Consider the following 27,344-nt stretch of genomic DNA (forward strand, 5'->3'; position numbering starts at 1 on the left):
GGTTGTGGATGTAAAGGGTTGGGGTAGCAGCCACCTTATTATTATCCATGGAGTTTTCAGATGGGAACACCACACAGTCTTGATGGACACTTGCTGCTGTTGTAATGTTTGTTGTTGTTGTGGTTGTGGTTGTGGTTTTGGTGGTCGTTTGGTGCTACTGCTGCTGTTTTTGCTGATGTTTTTGTTGTTTCTGTTAATTTGTTTGTAGTACAGTTGTTTTCTTTTTTTTTGTTATGTGGTCGTGGTAGTGGTAGTGTTATGTTGTTTCTGCTGTGCAGTTGTTGCTGCTTAATGGTTATATTTGTCTGTGTTGTTGGTGGTGCTGCAATTTGTTGCTGTTGATATTTCTGCTGTTTTTGTTGTTTGATGTTGTTATTGTTGGTGATGGTCTTGTTGTGGTTCTTCTTGCCTGTTGGTGTCGTGGTTTTTTTCTTGTTGTCGTTTGAGCTCAGTGACAGTTGAATGAAAACCGGCTGTCCGTGCATACTGTCCTCTCGACACACTTCTGATTTATCCTCCTAAAGATAGACATATATCAGTTCAGGGCTAATCCAACCCACTTGAATTGACATTCAACAATTTGCTAGCAGCTTCCATATTGAGCTATGTGAGTGATTTATGGATGTGGAGCTATTACCAGTATAAAGGACGACCTCGTAGGCCTGTGGGCACGGTTGTCAGTAGTCAGCATTGTTACCACAGTTCAGTCGCTACTCTCCACCGCCAGTAGACTACCACCAAGAAGCTATGCTCAATACTGATACTGATTGATGCGTGTACTCATAAATCATCTTACTTTATTAGGTATGATGTTTCTTTAACACACATAGACCCACTGAAACCAGTTGCATTCAATGGCAAATGTTGCAACTGTTACCCTGATGATTTCTCATATTTTTATATTACTATATAAAATGTGTTTTTTGTCACTTGTTTACTTGTTTACTTGTATATAATTTTTATTAACAGAATCCAAACGTACAAAGGTCAACCAAACTTTGTAGACATTGACTTGTTTTGTATACACTTAAGGAACATCATATTCGTCAACACTGTAATAACACTGTGTGAACGTGTGTAAGTCCACATAGTGTCCAACAAGTCCCTACATTATGCGGACCTCTTTTGTTATCAGGTCCACACTTCGTATGTAGCGTTTAAACACGCAAAGACAGCGGATCCAATCTTAAACACTGTGATAACACTGTGTGGACGCGTGTATGAAGTCCAAAGTGTTTCAAGTCCCTACAGGTCCACACTTTGTAATGTAGCGTATATAAACAGCGGATCCAGTCTTCAACACTGTACTACGTGAGTTTATGTTTACTACAGGGGGGGGGGTGAGGGTGAGTAGTCAGCGGTTTAATAACTGTCCCCAGAGTCTTGTCGATTTGTCACTGTAGAAATGTTTCTTCAATTTAATCCGATAGTGAGAGTTTGCCTTCCCCAATAAAACCCCGCGCTTGGGATATCCCCGATGTGGCTAATTAACACCTGCCCTACACACGACGTGTGGAGATGTATCATGGACTCACACCCATTTTCAACCAACTCTAAAGAGGAAAAAACCACAGACACCCTGGCCCAGAGTAACGTCACTGATGATCCTGGATTCACGTGACAAGCTCCCAGAGCGTGTACCCCCTTAAAGGCATTGAACACCTTTGGTAATTGTCAAAGACCATTATTCTCACTTGGTGTATCCCAACATATATGCATAAAATAACAAACCTGTGAAAATTTTGATCTAATTGTTCATCAAAGTTGCAAGAAAACAGTGGAAGACGGCTAGACTTGCCTGTTCAAAAGTTTTCTGTCCCACCTGATTGCCCTGTGTTTATAAGCCTGTGTAGTTGGTAAAGTGTGTTCACAGTTATGCTCGTATTGGAACTCGGGGGTTAAAACAATGTGTGACTTCTTTAACTATCCCCTCCCCCTAACTTGCAGCGAGCAGCGAGTGACGAAGCTCTTGTAGGGAGGGGGTTGCCGCCAAGATTGCTTACTTGACGGGGGGAACCAAGCCAGAACGAGTCATGGGTGTGAATGACCGTAGGGGTAGGAAGTCGTCTAACCTGGGGGATTAAGGGACGGATGGATGGATAGATTTGAAGCAGAACCCCGTGGGTAACAGAACTGATTTGGACCTGCTGGATAATTATGTTAGAAAAATACAAACCAGTGAAAAGCATTGGCCCATGTGCACTACACAGACACGCAGACGACCTTGAAGAGTGCTTCACCCATGTTTGCTTTGAATGTGCAGTGAAAGCATAATGTTTTGCCGCCTTTTCTAGGTCCCATAGGAACATGTGCATCAACAGTTGCTATCATCACCAGCGGTATCGCTTAAAAGTAGCAGTATAGCTTCTATGATACATCCATCCACCCTAACGTGTGTATGATCGGTATCTCTAAAAGCTGAGTGGTAACATTATTTGCTGCTGTCAAATTAACTTTCTTACATTATGGAGAGAGGTTCACGACCATGAGCTGGCATCCCATTAACCTATTTTTCATAAACCTGTACCCTATTTCGGAATATTCTGAAAACCCCTGCTCTCATCGGAATGTTGGAGGAGTCGGAGCGGTTCGAGTGACGTTCAATCAACTTCTGCTCGCCCAGATTCTGGCTGCTGCGTTGCTATGGAATAATAATTAACGAGAAGAGAATCTAAACACACAAATTAATCATCTTTTTGCTATAAACAAACAGCAATAAAGTGGGCACGGGCTGATCAAGAGGGTACTGGTTGTATTGTCTATATTTCTGTTGTCTGATGTTCAACTGCTAGACTTTGCAATAAGAAGGCTCTGTTTCCCCCCACCGGGAGTTGAACCTCCTGAACAGCACAGACATGACGTCATTTAGATTATGACGTCATTGTTTCAAATATTAAGTTGCTGTAGGTGATGATTATACACACCGTTTTAGTGACATTACCAAAGTGCAGTACAACACTCTAGAGGTCTCTGAACTTCAATAGATCAATTACATACTGATGTGTTATGTTGGAACTGCTCCAAACATCAAAGTTATCCAGCTTGTAAAAAGTTCAATTTGGATTTTAGTTTATGTTGGTTACCCACTGAATAAAACTCTTGGCAGATATATTCCCATACCTTAATATGGGCCAAACGCCGATGTAGAGTTTGTTGACCAATAGCTCACATCTAGCTGTCTCGATGTGGAGCCAGGAGCTAGTTAACCTATCCACGCGTATTAAGCCATTTTCTGTAAAGTCAACTAGAGATGTAAAGGTGCCGTCACTTCGCATGCATGTCACATGAGTAAAGAACCACCCATGATATTAATCCATTAGCCTCCAACATCAGGATCGATATCACAGACTGTTCACAAAATGCTGGTGCCATATAAAGAGAAGAAATCAAACCTAAAGTTACTGATTGTTACTGGTTATGTTACTCAAGATGACGTCAGTTCTGCAGGGCGCCCTCACTTAGAGGTCAAGATTAAGGTTGCTCATTGGTCGATTCTTGCGCTGTGCGTGTTCAAAACACTGTACATGTATACGTTTTCTTTTTATCAACGATTTACCTTTCAGCGATGGGATGATTTAATGCACATACCCCATTGATCGTCATTAATATTGCCAATATTTTTGGAGATCGATGATATGACGTCACAAGCTCTCAATATTGAGGTCAAAAGAAGACCCACCATTGGTTGAGAGCTGTGCATGGTGTGTCACTGTTTGACCTCGACAACGATGTCGGCCAATGCACTGGTCTGTTTGTCCAAGAAGCGAGGATTGTTCCAGTCCAGTGCTTAGAACGTTCCCGAATGCTCTGTGGACCATCGGAACGTGCAAACCGTGCGCGACATCCATTTTCGCGAAGGGAGGGGGGGGGGGGGTGTTTTTGATACTTCTTCGGTTTCTCTTAGCTTTCCAATCTTGTGCATTATTTTGTAAAAGAGGAAGGCCAGCCTTTCTGCATGTCCCTCTACTATCAACCGGATTCCACTACCTACTGGAATAACATGAAGTATCATTTACGTAGGCACACATATTTGGTTATCGTAACCAAACCGTAATATTACTCTTTTCTGTTGTAAAGTGTTGAGAGCTCAGTCTTACAGATAGTGCACATTTGACTGACAGATGATCTCGTCTATTCTGAAGTGTGTGACAAGAGTGCGACTGAAGTCCATTGGGGTCCAACGGAGGATGATGAACTTTACACTGACCTTTTATGCCATGCTGCAACAATCCCTGTCGTGTGTCCCATGTGCAACAAGGCATTGTTATATACTAATACAGCTTAGGGGCCAGACTAGATATCTGCCAAGCCTCGGTTTGGTTTCGTTGATTTTGATTGGGGAACCACAAGAACTTGCGTCGATTACTTTCAAGTGGCATACAAGAAGCCAGGAGTTCAGACAACGTTTCAGCTCGTTTGAAGAATGAAAATCAAAACCAAAGCATATACCCAAAGAATCATCGCAATGCGTAGGGAAAATTATGGGAACTACCACCCCCCCCCCCAAAAAAAAAGACGGAAGTCAAACAAAATCTCCTCTTTCAAAATGTGTCATAAATCTGACATGGGTTGTCCTCGTGTCATTCAAAACCACAGCTGTTTTGTTGAAACCATTAAACCGGTACTGAACACCAAAAGGTAAATACACCTTAACACTTCATGGAGTTGTTCGTTCGTGCACCTCGACAACAACCGACCTGAAAAGAAGGCAAATATAAACCGGGCCAGAATTCGCCCCATTTCATGCTTGCCTGCTGGTTTCGTTTTCACCTTTCTCTTCTTATGGGGTTTTGTGTTGTTCTTTTGTCCGTGTTTGTGGTAGGGTTCCCACCGGTAAATCCTCCACAAACTAGGTCTATCAATACAACACAAGAATGCCTGGAGATTGTTAGCTTACTATCAAAAACCGGGATTTTATATTTATTTATTCTATTCCAGTTCTGGTGGACTTTTGAACTTGACAAGTGAAGGGTTGAATCGAGAAACAGCTTAGGGGGAAAAACCTTTATAGTCCTGAATAGAGGAACATACAAATTCCGTTTGGATTTACAATAAAGTTTTATGTGGCTTTACATGAGTTAACAGAGCACTGGAGTGAGAAATATTTGGAAACAGAAGAGATTGATGTTCAGAAAATGTAAGATAACGTCTCGAAATAAATCAAAAAGATTAAAATATTATAGACTTGCTGTCAATAAAGTATCCAAACAAATACACTACTCTTCCCTTTCATCTAAGTTCGGCTGCGTGAATAACACAATGTGTGACCTATCGCTCCTTAGTCGCAATACTAAGAGTCAATTAAATCAGAATTAATATCTTCCTCTACTGATTAAGATTTCCCACTTTGTAAAGGATGATTCAACATTTCATATCCAGAAAGAGCCGTTAATGGCATATAGGTGTATATAGTGGAGGCAGTGGACCTCCCCCATTAACCCACCACCCACATGAGCTATTAAGAACCACGGCTTATTGAAGATGGTTATTTTCTTGTAATGTACAATCATTTTGACCCCCACCCCCAGAAAGCCAAGGGCTATCCACACGATGCCTATGTGATTCGTAAGTGGACCAGGTAGTAGTTATAAAGCAGGCAGTTCTTTTTAGAACTAAGAAGTTTCCCGAAAATCTACACTGTGGTATAAATAGCAAGGAAGTTCTCAAAAGAACATAATCTATCCAGCAAGTATATTGTGTTATACCGCAAACCAATAATACATGGAGCAGGTTATTGGAAATATTTGGGTGAATTTTTGGTTTTGTTTGAGTATTTATTTGAGGTGTTTGTTTGTTTGTTTTTTTCTCTCTAAAATGAATTTTGACAGGTGACTGTTCCAGAACGTCCATTCAACTTGCGCGAACGCCATCGCACAATGCACTCAACACATTTCACATTCCAAGCAAATTTGTTTGTACACCATGGTTGATGAACTTGAGACAATGTCCTGTGATCCCTATTGTTTCATTTCTAGTTAACAACCACTAAATCTTGTCCGATTTCTTCGTGCATCCTTATTAATGAAAGCTAATAACTTTCTCGAATCTAAGAACTGCCAATTCATTTAAAAATTTAAGAATACAATCGGGTCAAATTTGCTAAGTCGGACCATCTTTAATTTAGCCTAACACCCACAAATAACTAATGTCTGACGGCTCATATTAAATGTGATGACCAGTAAGTTTTGGAGAAAGAACACCACAACATGCTCTCAATAAAAGTCCCCCAGCCCAGGCAATCCTGTGAGAAAACTATTGACCTATAATTGGCTGACCTTTACATAGCTAATCCCCCACAGTCTCATTCCAAAATACAAGGCCTAAAATGTTAACTTTATTGCCTCAATTGTTGTCTTATTTTTATATTAAGATCACAAACTCTTGTCAGCTGAGTTTCCCATAAATCACTTCTAGTTTGATTTACAGCTGGATGGATCTCACCTGCTTAATATAGTGGGCGGGGAAAATCTGTCGTCAGCTTGGAGACGTGGTTGGGCTGTTCTTATGCCAAAGGGGGTATATTCCAGTCTCGGCTGTTTCCTGGGTTAGCTTTTATAAGGGAATCTTTAACAGTGTCACCACGCCGTGAAGTCACGTTCCTAATGATCGTGCTGATGAGAGCATCTCAGTCGTGTCACCTGTGTATACACTATCCTGATAATCGTACATAACGGGCACCAGACTATTGATTCCTCTAACCTCGGTATGGTTAGGCAATAATATTAATGGTTTGAAAACAAAAACGTTTTTTGGGGGAAATGCTGGTATCCGAACTTCACATCAATGACTGACAACCCAAAACAATCAAAAGGAACAAAAGAAGATCACATCTAACCTTATATAATCAATCCAAGCTAGTCAGCTTCCTCAGAGATCGAAAGTATTTCTGACAAGTCACTGTGAATTTTATTTCCTCTGTTATTTTGAATACGCGAATTGTGCCTTCGCGTGATGCGAAGGATCTTGTGATGGCAGATGAAGTATTTCATCGTCTGTGTTTGATTCTTGTTAACAGGGTATACTCTTATTGCGGTCGTTGAACCAGATGGATTGCAACTGTCAGTATTCTTTGGAGAGAGTACAACATCTGAGCTTTTCAACTTATTTTGAATGTTAAAATGGCGCGATTTTCGAGTTAACTCCTTGCACGAATATACCACACACGGTTATACTGTCCGCAACACTTGCCACAAGCGAGTACAATCCACGTGAAAAGCGTGAAATGAAAACAGCAAATTTTAGCAAATTCTCAAAGCCAATAAGTTACAAAAAGAAGGGTGAAACAACGATGGCAGCACCAGTTTGCAGATTATAAAGGAAATTCTAGCTTGTACTTTGGGGGCAGTGAAGCCACTTTTACACAGTCCTGCATGTGGTTATACGATACAGGGAGAAACAGTTGTACATTTGGGAAATCCTATAATAGAATTGGCGACGCTGGATGTCAATCTCAGCCTTGTGATCTCCGTCAGCGTTGTCTTTATTATCGATGACTGAAGAGTCCTCATTCTGTCAGCGCCTCATGACTGCGAAAAAACACACAGATTTTTAAAGAGACCCTTACATCAGCGGAATACCGGAGTTATTGTTCACTTCTGGCACAGGGGTATTACTTTCCAGTTGGGAACAGGCAGTGCCATGTTTTCCATAAAAACGTGACCGTTTCTTTCGAATTTATTCTCTTTCTATATGTAATAAGTTAACATATGAAATACAGATTATGTCAATTGCCTTAAACTTCGGCGGCAAGTGAAGAGACAAATAAACGGCGTCGTAACATTGAGCTGAAATTATGTTTTACAGCTGGCCGAGGTCAGTTGCGTTCATAGGCAAACTTGCCTGTTAAATCCTTTTTCTGTGGCTATAGTATATATCAAATTTTAACTGTGGGAATTTTCACTGCTACACATTTGGACTTAGCAGCAAAGTAAGCAGCGAAGTTATCTATAACATAAGTTCACACGGGGTCAAAAAGTTTCAGCGAAGTACTCGTGTGAATTTTCGTATAACGTAACTTTTCAACAAAAACACGGAAACTAGGTTGGTGGTTATTTTCTTTGCACCTATACCACAACTATTCACTTGCCTATAAAATCCCGTGGTTCGAATGTTTTATTCTTTGTTTCTTTTGTTGTTCCCTTTGAGTTTACTCATTACAATCCAATTATGTAACTTTCCCTTAATCAGTTCGAGTTTGTACCGGGCCCGGGGAGTTTTAACTCAACAGTAACGGGTCGAGTTGGTACCGGTCTCGAGGGAGTTTTTAACCCACCAGTAAACGGTCCCCGAGCGAGGTCCGGTTCAAGTGCACATCGTTAAGTGAGCTTTACCGCGACATGTCACCGCCCATGAACGCTCTGTGTTGATTGAGGTATGTATTATATGCGGAAAACCACCCAGAGATTCTGAGAAACCTCTCTCCCCGGACCGCAATTTTTTTCTGTAGTATAGAATTGCCATCCTCTAAAAAAACCTCTCTTTTTGTAAGGATTTTTTTTAGTCGATTCAGAAAACAGTTCCCCAATGGAAAGCACTTAGGGTATAAACAGTACGGTGTGGCTATTTTGTTGTACAAAGACAAAATTTGCTACAGACCCAGAGAACTCGGTACACCTTTTTAAGACAATTTTCCTTTCCCCTCGGAATTTTACCTCTGGTACGGGGTAAGCCCTGGTGAATTCGACCGTGGATTAAAGTGCAAGGAAGATGTGGGTCGTTCGCAAGCAATGCCATTTAAATGCCACAGGAATTCCGGTGCAGTTAACCGTAGAGCTATAAACCAAGAGTTAAAGACACTGGACACTATTGGTAATTACTCAAAATATTTATTAGCATAAAACCTTTCTTTCTATAGTCCAAGAATCAACTTCGCTTACTGCTCCATGGTTCGAAGAGTATACCCGTTTTAGGCGTGGATATATATGGAGGTATAACCTATATAGGCCATAAGATTTACTTCCGGGTCATAGACGTATAACACCGGATTTCCGAGGTCCAACGGTGGTCAGATCGTACGGGGAGAGGGCTATAATGGTAAACACGAAATCTGGACCGCGGGTTATGAGAAACTGCCCCTGGCTAACAAACGTAGACGATATGTCCCTAATGAGTGCACACAATAAGAGATTGAAACGTCAACATTTTGTTTTTGATTATTCATGAGAGAAAAGTCTTGTTTTTTAGACAGGCTCTCTTCCAATTTGAAAGGTTAATGACCCTTCGCAGCTGAGCATGCACCAGGCACGTGCTACTGGCCCGACCGGGACAGGCTGATCCCCCCTGATCATGGTTCCTCAACTACTCTCGTATTGTAGAAATGAATCCTGACATGTGCATCCTGCGAGGGTCCCGCCCAGCCGATGTAACAAGTTGATTTCATGGTCTAATAGGGGATCAATCTTGTGGGGAAGATCGCTATCTTTGTCCCGTGTGTTCTTTAGCTCTGTCACGCTCAACATTTTGTCCGTCCGTCCTTCGCCTGCCTATCCTTTATTCAAAAGAACATTTTGAGGGCAAAGCCCCAGATGACAAGCTTTATGAATCTAGGACCCGGCTGCTCTTCCATCTTGCACTCTACCAAATAACTGTATTCTAGATTTGTAGTGATAATTTTGCCCCATACAGCACGAGTATATTTATGTCAATAAGTGATTTTTTTTATTAGTTGGTGTGTTAATAACTTGCTGTTGCTGTTGCTGTCGCTGTCGCTGTCGCTGTCGCTGTCGCTGTCGCTGTCGCTGTCGCTGTCGCTGTCGCTGTCGCTGTCGCTGTCGCTGTCGCTGTCGCTGTCGCTGTCGCTGTCGCTGTCGCTGTCGCTGTCGCTGTCGCTGTCGCTGTCGCTGACGCTGACGCTGACGCTGACGCTGACGCTGACGCTGACGCTGTCGCTGTCGCTGTCGCTGTCGCTGTCTCTGTCGCTGTGGTTGTTTTAAATGCAGCGATTTTACTATTCGACTTAAACAATAAACAAGCACCTGATAGTGCTCGGATGGGATCTATTTTCGATATAACTGCGACGGTGGAGCGTGACAAGTCCTTAATTGGTAAAGAGATAACATTTGTTTTGGGTTCGAGCAGTTGTATCCGGAACCAATTCTGCGTCTTAGAACTTGAAGGGAACTTGAAGGGAACTTGAAGGGGTGAATAACTTGAAGGCGATTAATCGAATTCTGGCTATTCTTAAAGTTAGTCCATGACTCATCAGAGTGAGACTCAAGCTAACTATGGAGCTCAGATTCCACCGTCTTTCTTTCAAGTTAGAACCATCTTGTTATCGTTCCATTCAAATCGATCCAATACGAAAGTGAGGCTGGAGGGGAGATCGTCCATGTGTCTTATTTTATTTTTGTTATGAATGGACCCAGCATTCATTGTATACCGTTGATCACAGACCATAACGGTTTCTTGTTCACAAAGAGAGTTACATTGTACATTCCATTCCCTTTATGGCAGGCAAGACACTGCACTGGTCTTGTGAATGATTACATGTTGTGGCATACTTTCCACGTAAATTCAAGAGTATTGAAAATGTATACAGCTGATCAAGTTGTTAGAATAAGCCCCCTTGCATTATAGCATTAACAATCAGACGATTCGTAATCCATACAATTTCAATATTTTCTTCGAGTTGCGTACAAATCACGCCTACATGAAATGTGTGTGATGTCACAGGTCACAATGGTATGTTATGTTTTGGGGACTAATGATGTATTGAAACAATTATGTTATGCAAGTTCTTCATTGATGGGGACTTTGAAGGTCGCGATATCTCGTTTGTTCTTGGCGGGAAACGACTCACATTTTGGCGCCATTTATTGAAAAAATATCTGGTTAACTCAATTGTAGTGGTATAAAACCCTGTATCAAAATAATTGTGGCTACGATTTCAGTTTTCGGTTTTAAAGGTAGCCCTTTCGAGACTACGGTTTGGAGTTCAATTAAGCCGAAATCGGGAACAGAACTGAGTTTTGCAAAGCAGCCAGTGTTTGTATTCGCCGTGTGAACTAGATTCCGTGAGAGACTTTGGGCGAAGTGCTTAAATCGGCGCACCCTAACCCAGATTCGTGAACCCCCATACTTTTGGAAGTCAGAGATTTAGGGATGTTTTTATGAGTGTCGTCTTGGGGTTCCGGTTGTGATCATCAGAGCTCGGCTCGGAGTGATTATTATCAGGATTTCCTCTGCGAGTGGGTCTATGAGAGGGACTCTTGAGTTGAACAAGTTGAAAATAACAAAATATTAAACGCAATATTTGATTGATCCTGTGTGTTACATCCGGGACTTTCGAAAGGGGGGGGGGGGTGTGACAGGAAGGGTTGTGTAACTTTGTCACACACACACTTGCGTGCGAAATGTGTTTGGCAAATAGACAGATATGGGAATGGTCTTTACTTAATATTCCCTTGGTACCCAACCCCCCTTATGACCCGTGGTGTCCCGTGTTTGATCCCATGTAGTTTGTATGTAAAACCCGCTGTCACTCGTAATGTATTTATTTCTGCCATGTTCTTCAAGTTGGCGCCATCTTGAAATCAAAATGGCGCCCAGGGGAAATCAATGTAATCCGGGTATAGATAGTGAGCTTTCGTTAGGTGGATTTATATACGATGAGTTGGCTTGTTGGCTTATATTTCTGCTCCTTGACTGGCCACAAACTTAAACTTTAGCTACTGATAAGGAGAACTGGCTTTCTTGCGGATGGTCCGAGCCAAATTTAATAAAACTGATAGGCCGAAAATCCTGTTTGAAAATTTTCTTTGCTTAGCAAAAATTGATTGGGCCACCAGTCACAAGATAATTTTGGCACAACCCGTTTATGTTAAACAATACTTTTGTGTCATTTAGCACGTTTTTGTGCGGGCTTTATGAAATTGATTGGCCCATCACATAATCTGGCTTGTGTGTAGGCCTATGATAGGTTGGTTTGTCTATCGACTATAGCTTTGTGCCTCAAGCTTAACTCATTCTGGCCGATTGTTCTAGCTGTGCTGTCTGTCTGTCTGTCTGTCTGACTCGCCACTAACCTGAAAGCTAGCTTGCTGATGAGTAGAATGGTTGCCTTTTTGTGGTGTGTGGCTGGCTAGAAAACACAGTGGCTTGTAAGATAAATTAGCGTTCAAGTTGGCTTGGATTGCTTGTTGCCTCTCAACTGAGCTTGTTGGCCTGCAGCTTTACTTTGCATTCAAGTTGGCTAGTTGTGTAAGGGGAATGTTAATTGTTTGAAATTCTGACTGGATCAGCTCAATATTGTTGGCCTTGGCTGGCTAGATCGTTGTTTGGCTTGGGTTTTTCTCTAGTCAGCTAGTACAACACAAATCCAGGCCGAATGACAAATATTCATTGCCTTGTATCAGCACTCGTAGACCCGTTTCCTGATGGCAGGATCCAATACCACATATTGACAACTCCATAAGCCAAGATGATTTGGACTTCAATAACTGAGCCTGATTTATAGTCATTTGACTTGCCTGAGGGGCGAGATATAACTACTAATCATTAACCTCGATGGACAGCTTAAAGTGGGGGAGGATCCACGCTTAAACACCCCCTTAAATTGTGATTTCCTCTGGTCGATATGGTCATGTCACGGTTCAATGCTCTGTCTTTAAGCAGTGAGAACTCTGCGGTCATCTTCAGCAGGTCAAGTCAAAGTCTCGGAAACTTGAGGGTTTCCTGCAGTTGATAAAAGTCTTTTAAATATTTTGGAGCTCGGTTAGTATTATTAGTATAATTGGACGGTTTTTTTCTTTCTTCTCTTTACTCAACAAGTGAAACGTTTACATGTGACTTTTGGTGTATCCTTCTTTATAATTTTACCTGTAAGTTAACATGACGTTGAAAAAACACAATCTACTACCCCACTTTTAGGTCTAAATTCATTAACAACTGGTTTGGATTTGAACAAAGACCAATTTACTAGAGCGGGATTTGAACCAACGACCTCCGGATTTAAATTCCAGTGCTCTACCGACTCCCTGTTTTACAACTCGTAGGTTTTCAAGTATAGAGTTGAAACTTTGCATGGTGGAAGTATAACTAAGAGAGGTTTTCGGTATAGCACTTGTGAATATCATTTCTCCAAACATTTACAGCCATCAGGGCAGACGAGAAGGGATAGTGTGAAGAACTATTGGGAACACTTTTTGGCGCCAAAAAGACAGCCCTACGGATATTACTCTCCCGGGCAATTATTGTAACTTTCAATTGTTCTTGTCTCTATGCATTAGTCTCAAGTTTTTAAGCAATCGTTGTTTCATGTCTCGTTGGATTTGTACATGGAATTGCCGTCTGCTTTTGTGGCCTCCAATCAGCGACTGGGGAAGAGCTTTTCTCATTTGCATAACTATAGATCGTCACTAGCCACGCCCACCTACAGACTTCGCCCTTAATATATCTACGTCTTGCATATTGATGTTAATGTTGGAGGCCTATACATAGTGAGTCTAAATTCATTTCAATTTGTCTTGTGTTTATCTATGGAGATATTAGTTAAATGGAATTATTTTTAGTTGGGCTCAATATGTAGGTTGGACGATGGTCAACGAACTCAACAATCTATCGCGCATCAAGCACAACCATTTTAAAAACGCTCTGAATTGTTTTATTAGCACAGAAGAGACTCGTGCATCTGTTATGAGCCACACCCATGCCGCTTCTCTTGTACACAACCACCACCCCTTCCCTCTCTCAAGACGGGGGGGGGGGGGGCGACTCACGGAACTTGCGGTCTCATCCTAAATCCCCCACGCATACAGAACCCCACCTATCTTATCAACCCCCCTGCGAAGGTGTGATAAAGCGATGTGGAGTTGCTCTCCCAATTAAAACGTATCTCTTCCTAATGCATGACAAACTCCAGACCTCGGTGGGATTACTAGAGAGCTGAAACAACTCAGAACGCAAACAACGTTCAGTGTCACTGACATAGGAGTCGATGACCCGGCTTGGGTAAGGCAGACGGCATAGGAGCCGATTCCCCTCACCGTTTTAACATGTTTTGAAAACGCAGTTACATTCAAGCAAAGCAAGGGCATTGATCATTAACAATTCTTGCTTCCAACTCGTTAGCAGTTTGCGATCGAGCAGGCCACTCATGAGGGTGGTGGTTGGATGGTTAGACATAGTGCTATAGCCCTATCACTGACACTAGTCTTTTATCAAGGCGGTTGGTAAGAGTTCACTCTCGGTCATTCGCTAATTGGCATTGTGCACCCGCAATTTCCTACAACATCAGCCCATTGTAGTATTATTTTCCAAAGCAATTTTTTACTTCCTCTGCTTTTATGTGATGCTCAAAAGGAATCAATCAGCCAGATTTTCCTTTTGATTTTCACACTTTGCTTCCCTTGCAGTGAACCCACACAGTGTTTATTCTTGTGAGGCATCTGCAGCGTTTTGGACTTCGTTTCTTCGGTCTGCGTTCCTTGGCAACATACATGACTTGAATGCACCTGGTGTTGTTTTGCTGCTTACCAAGTGCTATAGACCTATTTATCATGCTGCCTCCATCTTGGTCTCAATAATGAATGCTAATAATCATTTTGCAAACAGGAACCCGACTATTTTGTTCTTCCAGCCTCGGTTTGGTAACATTGATATCAATGTGAGATATTCAAGATGGCTGCACCGTGATAAAAGTCTATATTGTAGAACTTTAGCCTCCAAAACCTATACCTACTGTCATGATTTTAAAGGGAAGGCTAAGGCTCTGTCCGCCTGTTTGAAGCCCCGTCCATAACACATCTAAAGAAATAAAAAGATGGTCGTAAACTGGTCATAAATGTGTGACCATTTTACGACCATCTAAAATCACATTTTAGGTGGCCAGGTTGGTGAACTCCTTCGCCTATCACCTCTAAGGACCACGGTTCGAATCACGTCAGGGCACTATACGTGGATTGGGTTTTCTGTCCCCTTTGACTGCGTGGGTTTTCCCTGGCACATTTCTCTGAGGTTTGCCTCGCGCTTTTAACACTGAAACTCCCTTCCTTGTCTTTTCTCCATTGGGTTATTGGCTATTACAGTGATGAAGTTCGCTTTTATGAGAGTCCTTGTCTTCGCAACCAGAATAAGGGATATGAAATGACATGTTGGTTGCGGTTTTGGTTTATGGTTGAAAGTTTCAGAAGATTATGCTCACTTTGAAAAACAGCATTTTATTTACAAATTTGTCAAAGCAAAACATACCTCAACAAAACTTGTACATTTTCCCCCCTCTGTCCGAACCTGATTCTCCCAATATGGTCTCAAAATGGACAGTTTCACTTTGGCGATGTGTCGTGTGGTGTGTTGCTTGGGGCGATACCGACTAATTAAGAAGAAAATGTTAACAATTATAATTAGTTCAGTATAAACAAATGACCCTTGAGGGGCGGGGTCACGACCTCGGGGTGGTTGGTCTTGCGGGATTTAAAGGCACTGGACACTATTGGTAATTGTCAAAGACCAGTATTCTCACTTGGTGAATCTCAACATATGCATACAAATAACAAAGCTGTGAAAAATTGGGCTCAATTGGTCATCGAATTTCAAGAGAATAATGAAAGAAAAAACACCCTTCTTGCATTACTTTGTGTGCTTTCAAATGCATTATAAAAAGGCTTCAGCTGAGGTATTTTGGTTTTTAGTGAGAAATAAAATCTTTCTCACAAACTGCGTTACTTCAGAGTGAGGCTTCTCACAATGATTCTGTATTATTAACAGCTCTCCATTGCCTGTTACCAAGTAAGTTATTATGCTAACATGTTTGAGTAAGAACCAATATAGTGTCCAGTGCCTTTGACATTACGACGTGTTTTGTTTTTTTGTTTATACTCCAGCGGTTGTCATGTTCAAGGGCACACTTAAAAACGTCAAAATGGTGGGGCACAGGAGCTCGATTTCACCCTGTGCTTAATGGTGATTGAGGCAACGACCGCTCGGACATCGCTGGATCAAACGTCAATTGAAAAGAGACAACTGTTTCAATCGAAGAGGGTTTTTCTTTTATTTGGTTGATAATGAGAGGTGAAGAGGTTATCCCAGATGGGCGGAGCTGTAAATACCTCTGCAATCAGGCCTGGTGGACCACCAAAGATGCGGCAACTCGAATCCTTCAACTGCGGTGGATGGAAGGGCAAGGCCCGCAATTCCGGCAATTATTGGTTTATAGTATAATTGAATTGTAAAATACCGCAAGCACCATGTGTAAATCGTCACTGTGTGAGTGTTTAAAAGTTATTTGTGTCGGCCGTGAAGGTTCAACTCCCCTTAACTCTCTGGGAGCAAGTCTCGCCACTCGGACACCAAACAAGTAGTGGGGCTTCAGACATCAGTCTGTCCCCTCGAATTGAAGCCTGTGTTCGTATGGTCACAACGCAACGGTGTGGTTGTTGATGGGGATGGGGTTATTGATGGCGATGGGGCGTGGGGAAGAGGGGCCTACGCTATGAGCTCAATGGAGATGACAAGACCACCTCTATGCACAAACCATGGACCTGAGAGTGTCAGTAACAAAGGTCGTGGGTTCGAATCCACCCGAGTAACATGCCTGTGATTTTTGTTCACATAGCTCAGGAAAGTACTGAGTACACACATCGGTGTACGTTCTGGTAAAACCAAAAATAATAGTGTCAGCAACAGTTTGCTCAAAGTTCATGCAAATGTTCAACTCATCATTTGTCATAACTTTGATTCGTTTTGATGAGAGTGGTCTCCTTATTCACAAATTTACTGACAAATCGTTTCGGGGGAAAAAATAATCTTCTAGAATGTCTGATCCCATTTCCTTATTCCAACTATATCTGATCCCATTTCCTTATTCAAACTGTTTGATCCCATTTCCTAATTCAAACTGTGAGTAATTGTTCCAATTAACGGTTCCGATACAACCTCATTCCCGCCCCAAAAGCAACCTCCACCCTCCCACTAATATCGTGCCTTCAAGGTCTCGAAAGTTGTAATCGAGTAAGTTTGTATTGCAAGAATGGTTACCAATCTTTCCCTTTAAGTGTGACAGCAGTACATATTACTTTTGGAATTTAATCTAATTATGTTATCATTTTTCAAAGCGGATGAATGCAGCGACCTTAAGTTAAGACAAATTACTTCCATATGGCTTTATCTCAATTCGGTTCGTCAGTCGAATAGTCGGAGAATCGGTTAGTCGGACAATCGGTTAGTCGGACAGCCAGCGAATCACTAGCCTGGACGATATTTTTTTTGTAGGCTACACCAACATTGTCACTGTCTTGGTGCTTTTCAATGTGGAATTTTGTTTCTTCTAAATCGATCTAAAAATTGTTGAGCATGGAAATTCTATATCACAGAAGAAAACAATCTGACGTCACACTTCGAGGCTCGTGAATTTCGCCAGCCTTGAGCGTACGTCCGGATCCATACGAATGCACCTTTGACCTCCCATTAATTTCGCATGGAGATTCGCAGTCGAATCCTACGAACATGTGAACGTATAAATGATCATTACATGCATGTATAAGTACAAAACATTGTTTAAACATTGGGGTGCTGCTGATGCAGACGACCGAAAATACAGCTGACAAACATCACCACGGACCAATCAAAACACAGATAGGCCTATGCAAAGCTATACGTCACTACACGTTTATCCAATGAAATCATTGCATCCAATGAAATCATTGTAATGAAATCATTTTGTCTATGAACCCGGTGCCTGTCTCATAATGGGACCAATCTATAGCGAATCACGACCGTTCACTGCTGAGCAAAGCCGATAAGTAGAATGAAAACGAGTTATGTGCCTCATCGTCTCTATATCGTGAACAGGGATCTAAATGGAATCGATCGCCGCGTAAAATAACCTTTAACAGAAAGTATCTAGTTCATTTAGGATCGCCCTGTTATTTCCCCCGAATTTGGAGCACCGCGCACCGAGGAATTTAGGCCGTTGAAAGGCGTTACCCTCCCGGGAGCCCGAGCCGTTCCTCGGGGGAGCCAGGCGCGTGCAGTGTTTTGAAAAGCGATAATTCGTCCAAATCATTCGCAGTTGGGACGTGGTATCGAGAGAAGCCCATGACGACGGATCTATTGTAGTCAAACTGGATTGGTCATGGCTCGGAACCATCCACGATGCTGTGCCGTGAGATAACCGCTCCAGACGGGGTGAATAGGGGGATATGAGACGGTTAAAACTCAAGGCGTTGGGGGAGAGAGTCCTTTTACTGGCGGAAATTAAATAAACATTGCCAGAATAAAATGACCTAATATATTGGGTAAACTAGGTTTGGTGCAAGGGGAATCAGAACACGTTGGACCTGGTGGAAACGATTGGATGAAACGTGAACCGGCTTACTGTATCGAGTATCTTGGCTCACAACTCCAGGGAAATGGGGTTCGAATATTATATTCCACCTTTGTGACACTTTACTTCTCGATCATTGACCGTAATATAACGCCCTCCCCCCCAACCCTGCAATGCTAGTTTTGTAGTTTGGGTTCCATTCTGTCTACAATGTGTTGTACTTTATAATAACCAATAACTTACTGGGAAACAACCATTCGTTTGCAGAAGATTTGGCGATGAATCTGCTTGGCAGGCAGTGTATAGACAAGGTATACTTTCAGTACTTGCAAAATACCAGTTCCCTCACTGTGTGTATCCCAACCTATTTATGCATTAATACCAAATCTGTGAAAATTTGCTCAGTTATTTCTCACGAAACTGCAAAAAAATAATGAAAGAAAAAAACCATAGAATATTGATGAGAGAGCCGGGCGTTGACCTCCTGGGGTCGTGGCCTCCCTCCTTCACCTGTATCGTACATCCGGGGCCTGTCATGTTGTTACACCTGCGCAGGTTGCTGATTAACCTTTGACCTCACCCCCCCCCCAAAAAAAAAAAAAAAAAAAAAAAAAGAGTCACATGTATCCAGTATCCAGGGATACCAACCATGCACATACTTGGGTCATCAAGTTAGATGTCTATTAATTATTATCTGAAACAGGTGTAGATTGTGGCTCTCTAGTTGACGGTTTAAGGCGGGAATGTCTCCTTGTTGTTTTTTGTCGAACTTGAACCTGAAATTGTCAAAGGTTAAGTTTTGACAGTTGCAAAGTCGCATGTCCCATTTGTTTCTGGTCCAAATGCAAGTTGTCCTTTTCTCCTGGAAATTCTCAGACAAGTTTAACCACATTGCCACGCTTGGGGAGGTGGGGGTGTGTGCACTTGTTCGGGGGTGTAAGTACGCTAACCCCAGGGCTACCTCACTAAACATTTATCGATTGTTAATATTTACAATGTATTTGATCCACCCAAGTACACATGTTTGTGAAAACAAAATGTGAAAATTGTAAAATGAGTTAACAAATTATTCAAAATATTATTCACAAAAATAACCTGCCACCCGCGATTCGCAGTCACAGCGTGGACTCTCTCGGTGAGAACTTTCAAACCGGCCGTTTTGGGTTTTGTTTTGGTCAGCTGTAGAGAATAAAGTGAACGTATACCACCACCCCGAGGGATGGGGTGCAACCTCGATTGACCCAGAGCGCTGGTACACCCAAGGACACCTTTTTGTTCAACTCGAAGGACTTCTGGGAAAGTCTATTATGAAGGCCCAAAGCCCCTCAGGTCATGTGCGGCGAGCGGTTACATCAAAATATAATTTGCGGTCGCGCTGGTAATAAAGTTGGGATACGTTACCCGGTGCAGTGGTGTGAAGTAAAGTAAATGAGGACCGGGTTTATTTATTTTGGATGGGGTTAGACAATTCCACCGTGTTTACAAAATTAGTTAACTTGTGCATTCCAAGGCAGTTTCTGGCCGGCAAAATAGTCCATTCATCATTTATAAGCTCTTTAATTCTCTTTGTCTCATTTTTACATTATGATTTGCACACAATGATACGTGGTTACTCTGTTGATTAAATACATTTGACAACACACTAGTTCAATGTTGTTCGATTGTGGCTTTATTCTTTCATAAATTGTAATGTTAGGTGACCGCTTGTCTTGTTTGGTATAATCGAAGAATGTATTAGCTGCGAGGTATTGGTTTGGGTTGCCCTGGTTTACCCTTAAACTTTAAAGGATGTTCCACTCTGAAACCAGGACATGCGGTAACGACCTGCTCACGAAAATAGAACCCACTGGGCGACACAATCAGATAATTTTGACACCATTATTTTGTACTGTATGATATTAATTGAAACGCAGCTGGTTGTTGGAATTACACCAGCGGTGATCGACGGGGCCATCGCGCAGTGTCAACCCACCAACACCGACTGTCTTCACCCGGTGACGTACAAAGAGCACCCGGGTAAACCAATCTCGAAGGCGGGTAACTGATGTGAATTGTCAATACAATAAAAGTTCCCCCTTCTCCCCATGTCTATAATTAAATCTGCTTATCCTGCAGAATGTGTGTAATGCATGGGTGGGTAGGGTGTTCTTAAATTGGAACTGTGGGTGGGAAGAGCATGGGCGTTTCATGATATCTGTTCATTTCTGTTTTTATTTTTAGAAATAAGGCTAATCCAGACGCTTGTGTGTAATCGTGACCGGGGAGCAAAGAAATAGGTGTCAAGGAACTCTGTTGCCTGCAATATAAACCTAATGGGTAAGAAGAACAGCAACTTTGGATAGTATAACGCATTTTGAGAAACCTCCAACTTCAAAGTACTGCGGTTATGGAAACAAGTATCACTTTTTATCCCCAAAGTTTGAATCTGAAAAGCATTACTGCGGTAACGTTCCTCGAGTGGTGTATTCCAAGTGCAGATTGTTCTTCATGTGGACATAAACGCTACAGATTTTCGGCAATATCTCTAAAACGCAATCACATTTTCACAGGTTAGTTTTATGGTAATCTACAACTATGCAGGATTGAAACAGTGGGTTCCAACTAACAAACATATACAATCCCTTTTGAAAGAATTATAATATTATGAACAATTGTTATCTGAAAAAACAATCGCCCATAGTTTTGACATAAGTATCTTTTTACAAAGTTTCGATTCCTGCTGATATCAATCGCATTTTGGGGTCAATATTAGTGTTGAGACCCATCGGTATCCGGAATCGACTCTCTAGACAGATCTAGGTTGACCAATGCTAGAATGAGGTCACACAATGTTCACCACTTATCAGTTATTATAATCCGAATACTATGATGTCGATAATCGATTCCCCGGCATGGCTCATCTCAGTATCTAAGTTGGTAATCGAACAACTGGAAACAATTTCAAGCCCCCCCCCCCCTCCCCCCCCCCCCCCACAGCCCCGCTCAATTTTTTTAAGGAACCCAGTTGACGAAGCGTTTGTATATGAAAAGCATCCAGAAATCACAGTTGTGACCTTTGGGTGAATAGGGATTTTATGTAATGTAAATACCAGCCGGATAAGAGGGAGATGTCATGGAAAGGGTGTAGACCACCAATCGGAATTGGAAAGTTGGGATTTCTGCCGGCGAGGAAGGACCAGCTTAACATTCCATGAATTACCGTGAATTAAAAAGTAGCTATAAGCATAACAAAATTACGCTTACCAGAATAAGGCTACCAGCCAAACCGCTAAGTTACACGTACACATTTTGACTGGTATCCTGCTTATTTTTTGCTTAGCAGAAACATTTGCTGCTGAACAGCTTGATGAAATTTGGCCCAGGTCGGGTGCTGGCCAGTGCGCTGTGCCATTGTACCGTTGCCACCCCTCTGTAAACTATCTGCTTTGCGTTAGTCGGTCAAACCCCAGTGGCGATAAGTACTTGATTGATTGACTTCGATTCGATGACCATTATGTGGGTCACTCCTTGGTCAAATCTCACGCCAATCTCAGACCCAAAGGGGGCGGGCTTCAGGTGCCTTTCTATTCTGGTTCTCTCTTGCGGCGACTCATCAATAACTTCCCCAAAGTGATTCTATATTATGACGGACACCGTGTGCGTTATAATCAGGTCATGTTTTCCAAACCGATGCTGTACTAGATCTTGCTCTGATTATTCCACGTCCTTGGCCTATTAACTTTAGACCTGCCAAACATCAATTCCCGCTTAGCAAGAGTTAAACACAACACACATATCCGTGTCATTGTTTGCAACCGTTACCCCGCTAAGATGCTTAGCAGTTTTGATTAACCTCTCGTGTGGAATTTTCTAATGTAGGGCCTGCCTCAGGAAAAAAATACTTAGCACAAAATTAGACACCCACGCTAAATTGCCGTACAACATAATTAAATTGTTTGTCAGATTGTGTCTGCCTTCCCTGTTAATTAAAACAAATGCTAAGTATGAATTTCTTCGAGATTTATATCTATGTTATTTCAGTGCAGCTGGTGCCTTTATATTGGAGCTATTATTTTAAGAGGGTAACCAATCACACTGGCAGAGTAAATGGAAATAGTTGTGGCTGTTCTACTTTAAGTAAACCCCATCTGTATCATAGTTTTGCTTGACCGTTGTTGTGACTCATCATATTTTGGACAGACCTATTTTTGTTAGGGCGGTAATTTGGAGGGGCGGGGTGAAAACTAAAATAGGTCACGGTCTGTTTTTTTGGATTAGTCTAAACATTCTTGAAGTTGATTTTTCAGTGATTTACGGTCTTGTTTTTTTATTAGGAGTTGTTCGTTTGTTTTTGTATGTTTTTTTTTATATCTTAACTTTTTCTAATGATCTGTATTTTGTTAATGTTACAATATTGACTACAACGAGCTGTTGTTTCTGTGTTTTGGATAGCAGATAAACAAAATAAAGAAGTTTTTAAATAAAGCTGCAGGCTAGGTTTGTTTTTTGGCTGAAACACGAATATTTTTGTTTCAAGTTTAAAGAGCGCTTTTTATTTTAGTGGTATAAACTAGTAATTAGTTATTGTCGTATTAATACAACTGTTAAAATTCGTTCGGAGAAAACTGTTTTGGCAAAAACTTGGCTTTGCATCTTTTACTGATGTATTTAAGTTTCATGGTTCTTTCTAGAGCCTATTATAATATTTTAGTGTGTGAGTTTGTTGGGCCCGCGTCCAATAATTCTTCCTGACGTCACTGAGGTTGATTTGTTTGCAATTATTGCTCCGCAGCTGGAACTTCTCTACCTTTTCAAGTTCAGCCGTTAACAAAATTAGGAAAGTAATGATACTTTTTGACTCAATTTCTACACTAATTTTCCAAAATGTGACTCTAATCCTTTGAAGATCATTTCAGGATCTTGTCCTTTTGTGGATTATTGATCAGCAGCTGGGTGTTAAATTGTTTACTTGCCACTTCGAAGATATTTTGGCATGGTGGGACGTTACGTGAGTGCCACTTTTGGATGGATGTCAGTTGGGTGCTAATTTTGAGGGTTATACCTTTTTAAGTAGGCCGCACTATTGGGTGTTGAGTGTACTCGACTTGCAATGTATACGTCCACCCAATTTTCACCCAGTTACTTGTGAACAGCTGGGTACCAATGTATTTGGGTACTGTATTACCGAGACTGGGTACACTGGGTGTGTTAAGAATGTAGGACCCGCTGTTGTGAAAGAATGTGGCTCGATGTTCCGACCAGCGGGAACTTTCTGCCTCACATTCTCACTTGATTTACTCAATTCTCATGATCATTTTGTTTTCTAATCCTGTATGTACATAAAATCTATTTGGTTGGTTGCCTCAAAGTTGCCTGTAAAAGTTGCCTTGTGTTATTTCTCAAGGTCCAAAGGATATGGCTAAGGATGTCCTGTACTTCAATGCAGAAATGTAGCCGTAGCCGTAGCCGTAACTGTAGTAGATGAAGCCGCTAATTCAACACTGCTTATTTCCCACACTGACTTCAGAAGTTTGATGCCCATGTGGTGCGTACTGTTTGGGCGCACCCCATGCACGCTCTGTTGGTATACCATAGATGGTTCGCTGGATGGCCTCAAGTAGGTCGTTGCCCGATCACAACGGCTGGACGCTTTTGCAGCACTTCGCAGCAACTAACAGGCTTTCAATCATCCGTTTTAATGACCGTCCTCCACTCTGTAGAAACGGGTAAACGACTGGAGCAAAAGAGAACAATCTGCTGGAGGTGATTGCCATCTTCGAACTCAAATCAAGCAATCGGGGATTGTTCCGCGGGGGAGGACAACTGTCAACTTGCATTTTACTCCCCGTCGTAAAAAAAAAAAAAAAAAAAAAAAAAAAACGTCATCAGGGACCCTCAGGCCCTGTCCATTAACAATTCCTATAGAAGAACAATAGATACACGCGTTGCCCACCCTCTCCAGTCCCATTCATCCAATATTAAACAATCATTTATAAATGGTCCTTTGTTATGTTTGGCACCTATTGTTGGAACCTGTCAACTTTAACCTATTTTCTGCTTGGAGTGACGTTCGTTTCTTGCTTCTGGTCCAAAGGTCTTAGTTTGTTTATAGTCTAACCATGGAGGAATAATACCGGTCTAACCTTGTTGGGTTGACGTTAAAAAAAAGGCAGGATCATTGTCGAACCATCAGTTTGAATTTGCATATCGCTTCATCGGCACTAAATATTAAAGAACCCATCGCCGAGTTGGTAGAAGTATTGTTTTTACTGAAAGTTCTGATTTTGTTGCGTGGAATTTTTTCAACACTTTTGTCAAAAGAGGGCGGTATACAGATTTGTTAAAGAGATCAATATGGGAACACCACATTGATCTTTTTAACAAATCTGAGTTTCACATAGCACCCAATGATAGCATTCGTTTCACATAGCAACCATTGATAACATTCGTTTCCCATTGCAACTAATGATAACATTCTTAAAGAAGAAAACATGTTTAGTCTCCTGAAAACAAATAAAACTGTTTTCTGACAATTTAATTTTTCTTTTCAACCTTTAGTAGGAGGTTTGCCACAGGCTCAGCACAGCAATAAAAGCAAGGCTGAAGGAGGATTGATGGCTAGGCTCCATTTTTGCAAAATACTGACATTTTACTCTTCAACCAAATAGGGCAAGTTTTAGAGGGCTATAGTGTACCCAATTAATACTCCACGGGTTTAAATACAGCCCGGCCAGTGGCGCATAATAATTTTTGTTCCGATTTCCCAAACTCCTTGAAGGTGTAATAGCTTTGATTTACAATACAATTCAATATTGTCCCTACTCATGATAGATGCATAAACGTTTGTCCTTCCACATTGCATGTTTTTTTGTATAAAGTTAATTCCTGAAACGGATAATAATATCCCAAATTTAGATGAAACAAAAATAGGGCACTGTTTGTCTTAGACAACTGTCACATGAATTTAATACCCGAAGGTAAAGTCTTTCTCTATTTATGGCGAATGGGGGCGCTGTAACCATGAAAGTGTATCTTAAAGACAGTGGACACTATTTGTAATTGTCAAAGACTAGCCTTCACATGTATCTCCACAAATGCATAAAATAACAAACCTGTGAAAATTTGAGCTCAATCGGTCATCGAACTTGCGAGATGATAATGAAAGAAAAAATACCCTTGTCACACGAAGTTGTGTGCGTGTAGATAGTTGATTTCGAGACCTCAAGTTCTAAACTTGAGGTCTTAAAATCAAATTCGAGGAAAATTACTTCTTTCGCGAAAACTATGGCACGATCAGAGGGAGCCATTTCTCACAATGTTTTAGACCATCAACCTCTCCCTATTACTCGTCACCAAGCTAGGTTTTACGCTAATAATTATTTTGAGTAAATACCAATAGTGTCCACTGCCTTTAAAAAAATAAAATAAAATCCTTTAAGTACCGAAAGAGGGCGCCATTTGGCTTTGCGTAAGACGTTGGACTTTGGATTGACACCCCTTTGTGTGCTAGTGGATGGTTCCAATCACTTAATGACGTCATTCAACCAGTTGCCTGGGAAGCATTGCACACACACACTGTCCCATATCGCCCAAGCTGACCAGAAAATTGCCGTCAAAATCATTGGAATAAATGTCATTTGTTACAAAATCAATTAAATTCAACAGAGCTTGGAACTTCTTAACATCATGATCAGTGGAAAAGAACAATTTTGACTGCCTACAACTGCAGTTTTCTTTGAGTAAACAGTCGCTTGGAATCTGGACTAGAGTCGGTAAATTGTGAAATTTACCGCAGAAGAGGGTTGCAGTTGGAGTGAAGCTTACCTGAGTTTTTGTGCTGTGGACCCGTTCAAAATCTCCTTGGTGTAGGACCTCTATAGTGGCCTCTCGGTCTGGTGTTGTGGCCTAAAAAAGCAACATGTCGGGTGGGGGAGAATCGTAAGTAGTAGTTGACGAAAACCTTGAAACTTTTTTTTTTACAGTTAATCTGTCTCGACTATTTACTGACCATGCCGGCTGCTGTAACATAGTCCACTAGAAAGACTGTGGCTGTGCAGAGCCAGCAGTGGTCTATGATATTGATATGACTGAAATTCTAAAAAGGGAAAAAAATTACCACATCAAAAACTTGTTTTGCCAACTAAGTCAATAAATGCAAACGCAAGTAAACTGTGATTAAATGAAAGCCATTCTTTGAAATTCAAGTAACAACTAACATGGATTAAAAAACTAGTCTAAAGTTTCAGGCAAAAAGTGTTTTGCACAACTAATTCTTTGTTTTATTAGCTTCATTACAGTATACATTTAAGTTAGTTGGTGCTGGTGTGTGTAGTATGGATTATTCAGGAGGGATGGGGTCAGGATGTGAAATGTAAAACTTGAAACTTCTTGAACTTATAAAGACATTAAAACGATTAAAAAGATATTATTTTATTAAGAAGGAGAACAATACATTTGTTTGATTTATTGATTAAATGTCTTTTATTTTGTTCTCATTTTTAGGGTGAAGGTGGCCGTGAGGGTCCGACCATTTAATACAAGGTATGTATGATGTATTGTTGTAATGTTTTGTATTATTTATAACACATAGTATTGTTTGATTGATACAAATAAACAAAATGGCTCAAGAATCATTGTTGGTAATAGGGTTTGAAATGCTTATTTTATTATAACTTGACTCAACAAAACACACTCAGCAGTGTACTGTTTATCCCCTAAAAAATTGTTACATTGAACAGACCTGAATTTTACAATGGCCATGATCTTTGTTGCCCTGTTCTCTGGGCTTCGGTAACCATTTGTAAGATTTTGCAATGGAAGTGCCCTTTACAAAATGAAAATGGCTAGCCCTCTTTTAAATAATAATTATAACCCGTTTTTATATCAAAGCGCTTTTCACATCGGGAGAGCGTCCCAAAGCGCTTCACATATTTACCCCTGGTCAAAGAGGAAATTCTTGTAGAAGTATTTCTGTTGCGTACTTTTATGGAACCAAACTTGAGGGAGGGGGGGGTGTATTTTAAAATAGATTCTCATTACTTGGATATAATCTTTTTTCTGCATAATTGTAATAAATGCTTTGAAAAAAGGGTTTTTGTGTGGTTTA

At 41.2% G+C, this 27,344-nt stretch overlaps 1 protein-coding gene across 5 annotated transcripts in view; it reads left to right on the forward strand.

Moving 5' to 3' along the window:
• Nucleotides 1-27,344, forward strand: part of LOC139934759 (kinesin-like protein KIF28) — a 60,625-nt gene that overhangs the window by 3,375 nt on the left and 29,906 nt on the right. For 3 of the 5 annotated variants that reach the window (XM_071929164.1, XM_071929165.1, XM_071929166.1), the window contains exons 1-2: nt 25,792-26,176; nt 26,741-26,779. In XM_071929164.1, coding sequence (XP_071785265.1) covers nt 26,157-26,176; nt 26,741-26,779 — 59 coding nt within the window. In that variant the 5' untranslated portion in view covers nt 25,792-26,156. Of the gene's footprint in view, nt 1-20,479; nt 20,576-25,791; nt 26,177-26,740; nt 26,780-27,344 lie in introns of those variants that run through there. The other 2 variants (XM_071929162.1, XM_071929163.1) reach the window with 2 other exon arrangements.

This window comes from Asterias amurensis, chromosome 3, assembly GCF_032118995.1.
Source record: "Asterias amurensis chromosome 3, ASM3211899v1".
Taxonomy (NCBI): domain Eukaryota; kingdom Metazoa; phylum Echinodermata; class Asteroidea; order Forcipulatida; family Asteriidae; genus Asterias; species Asterias amurensis.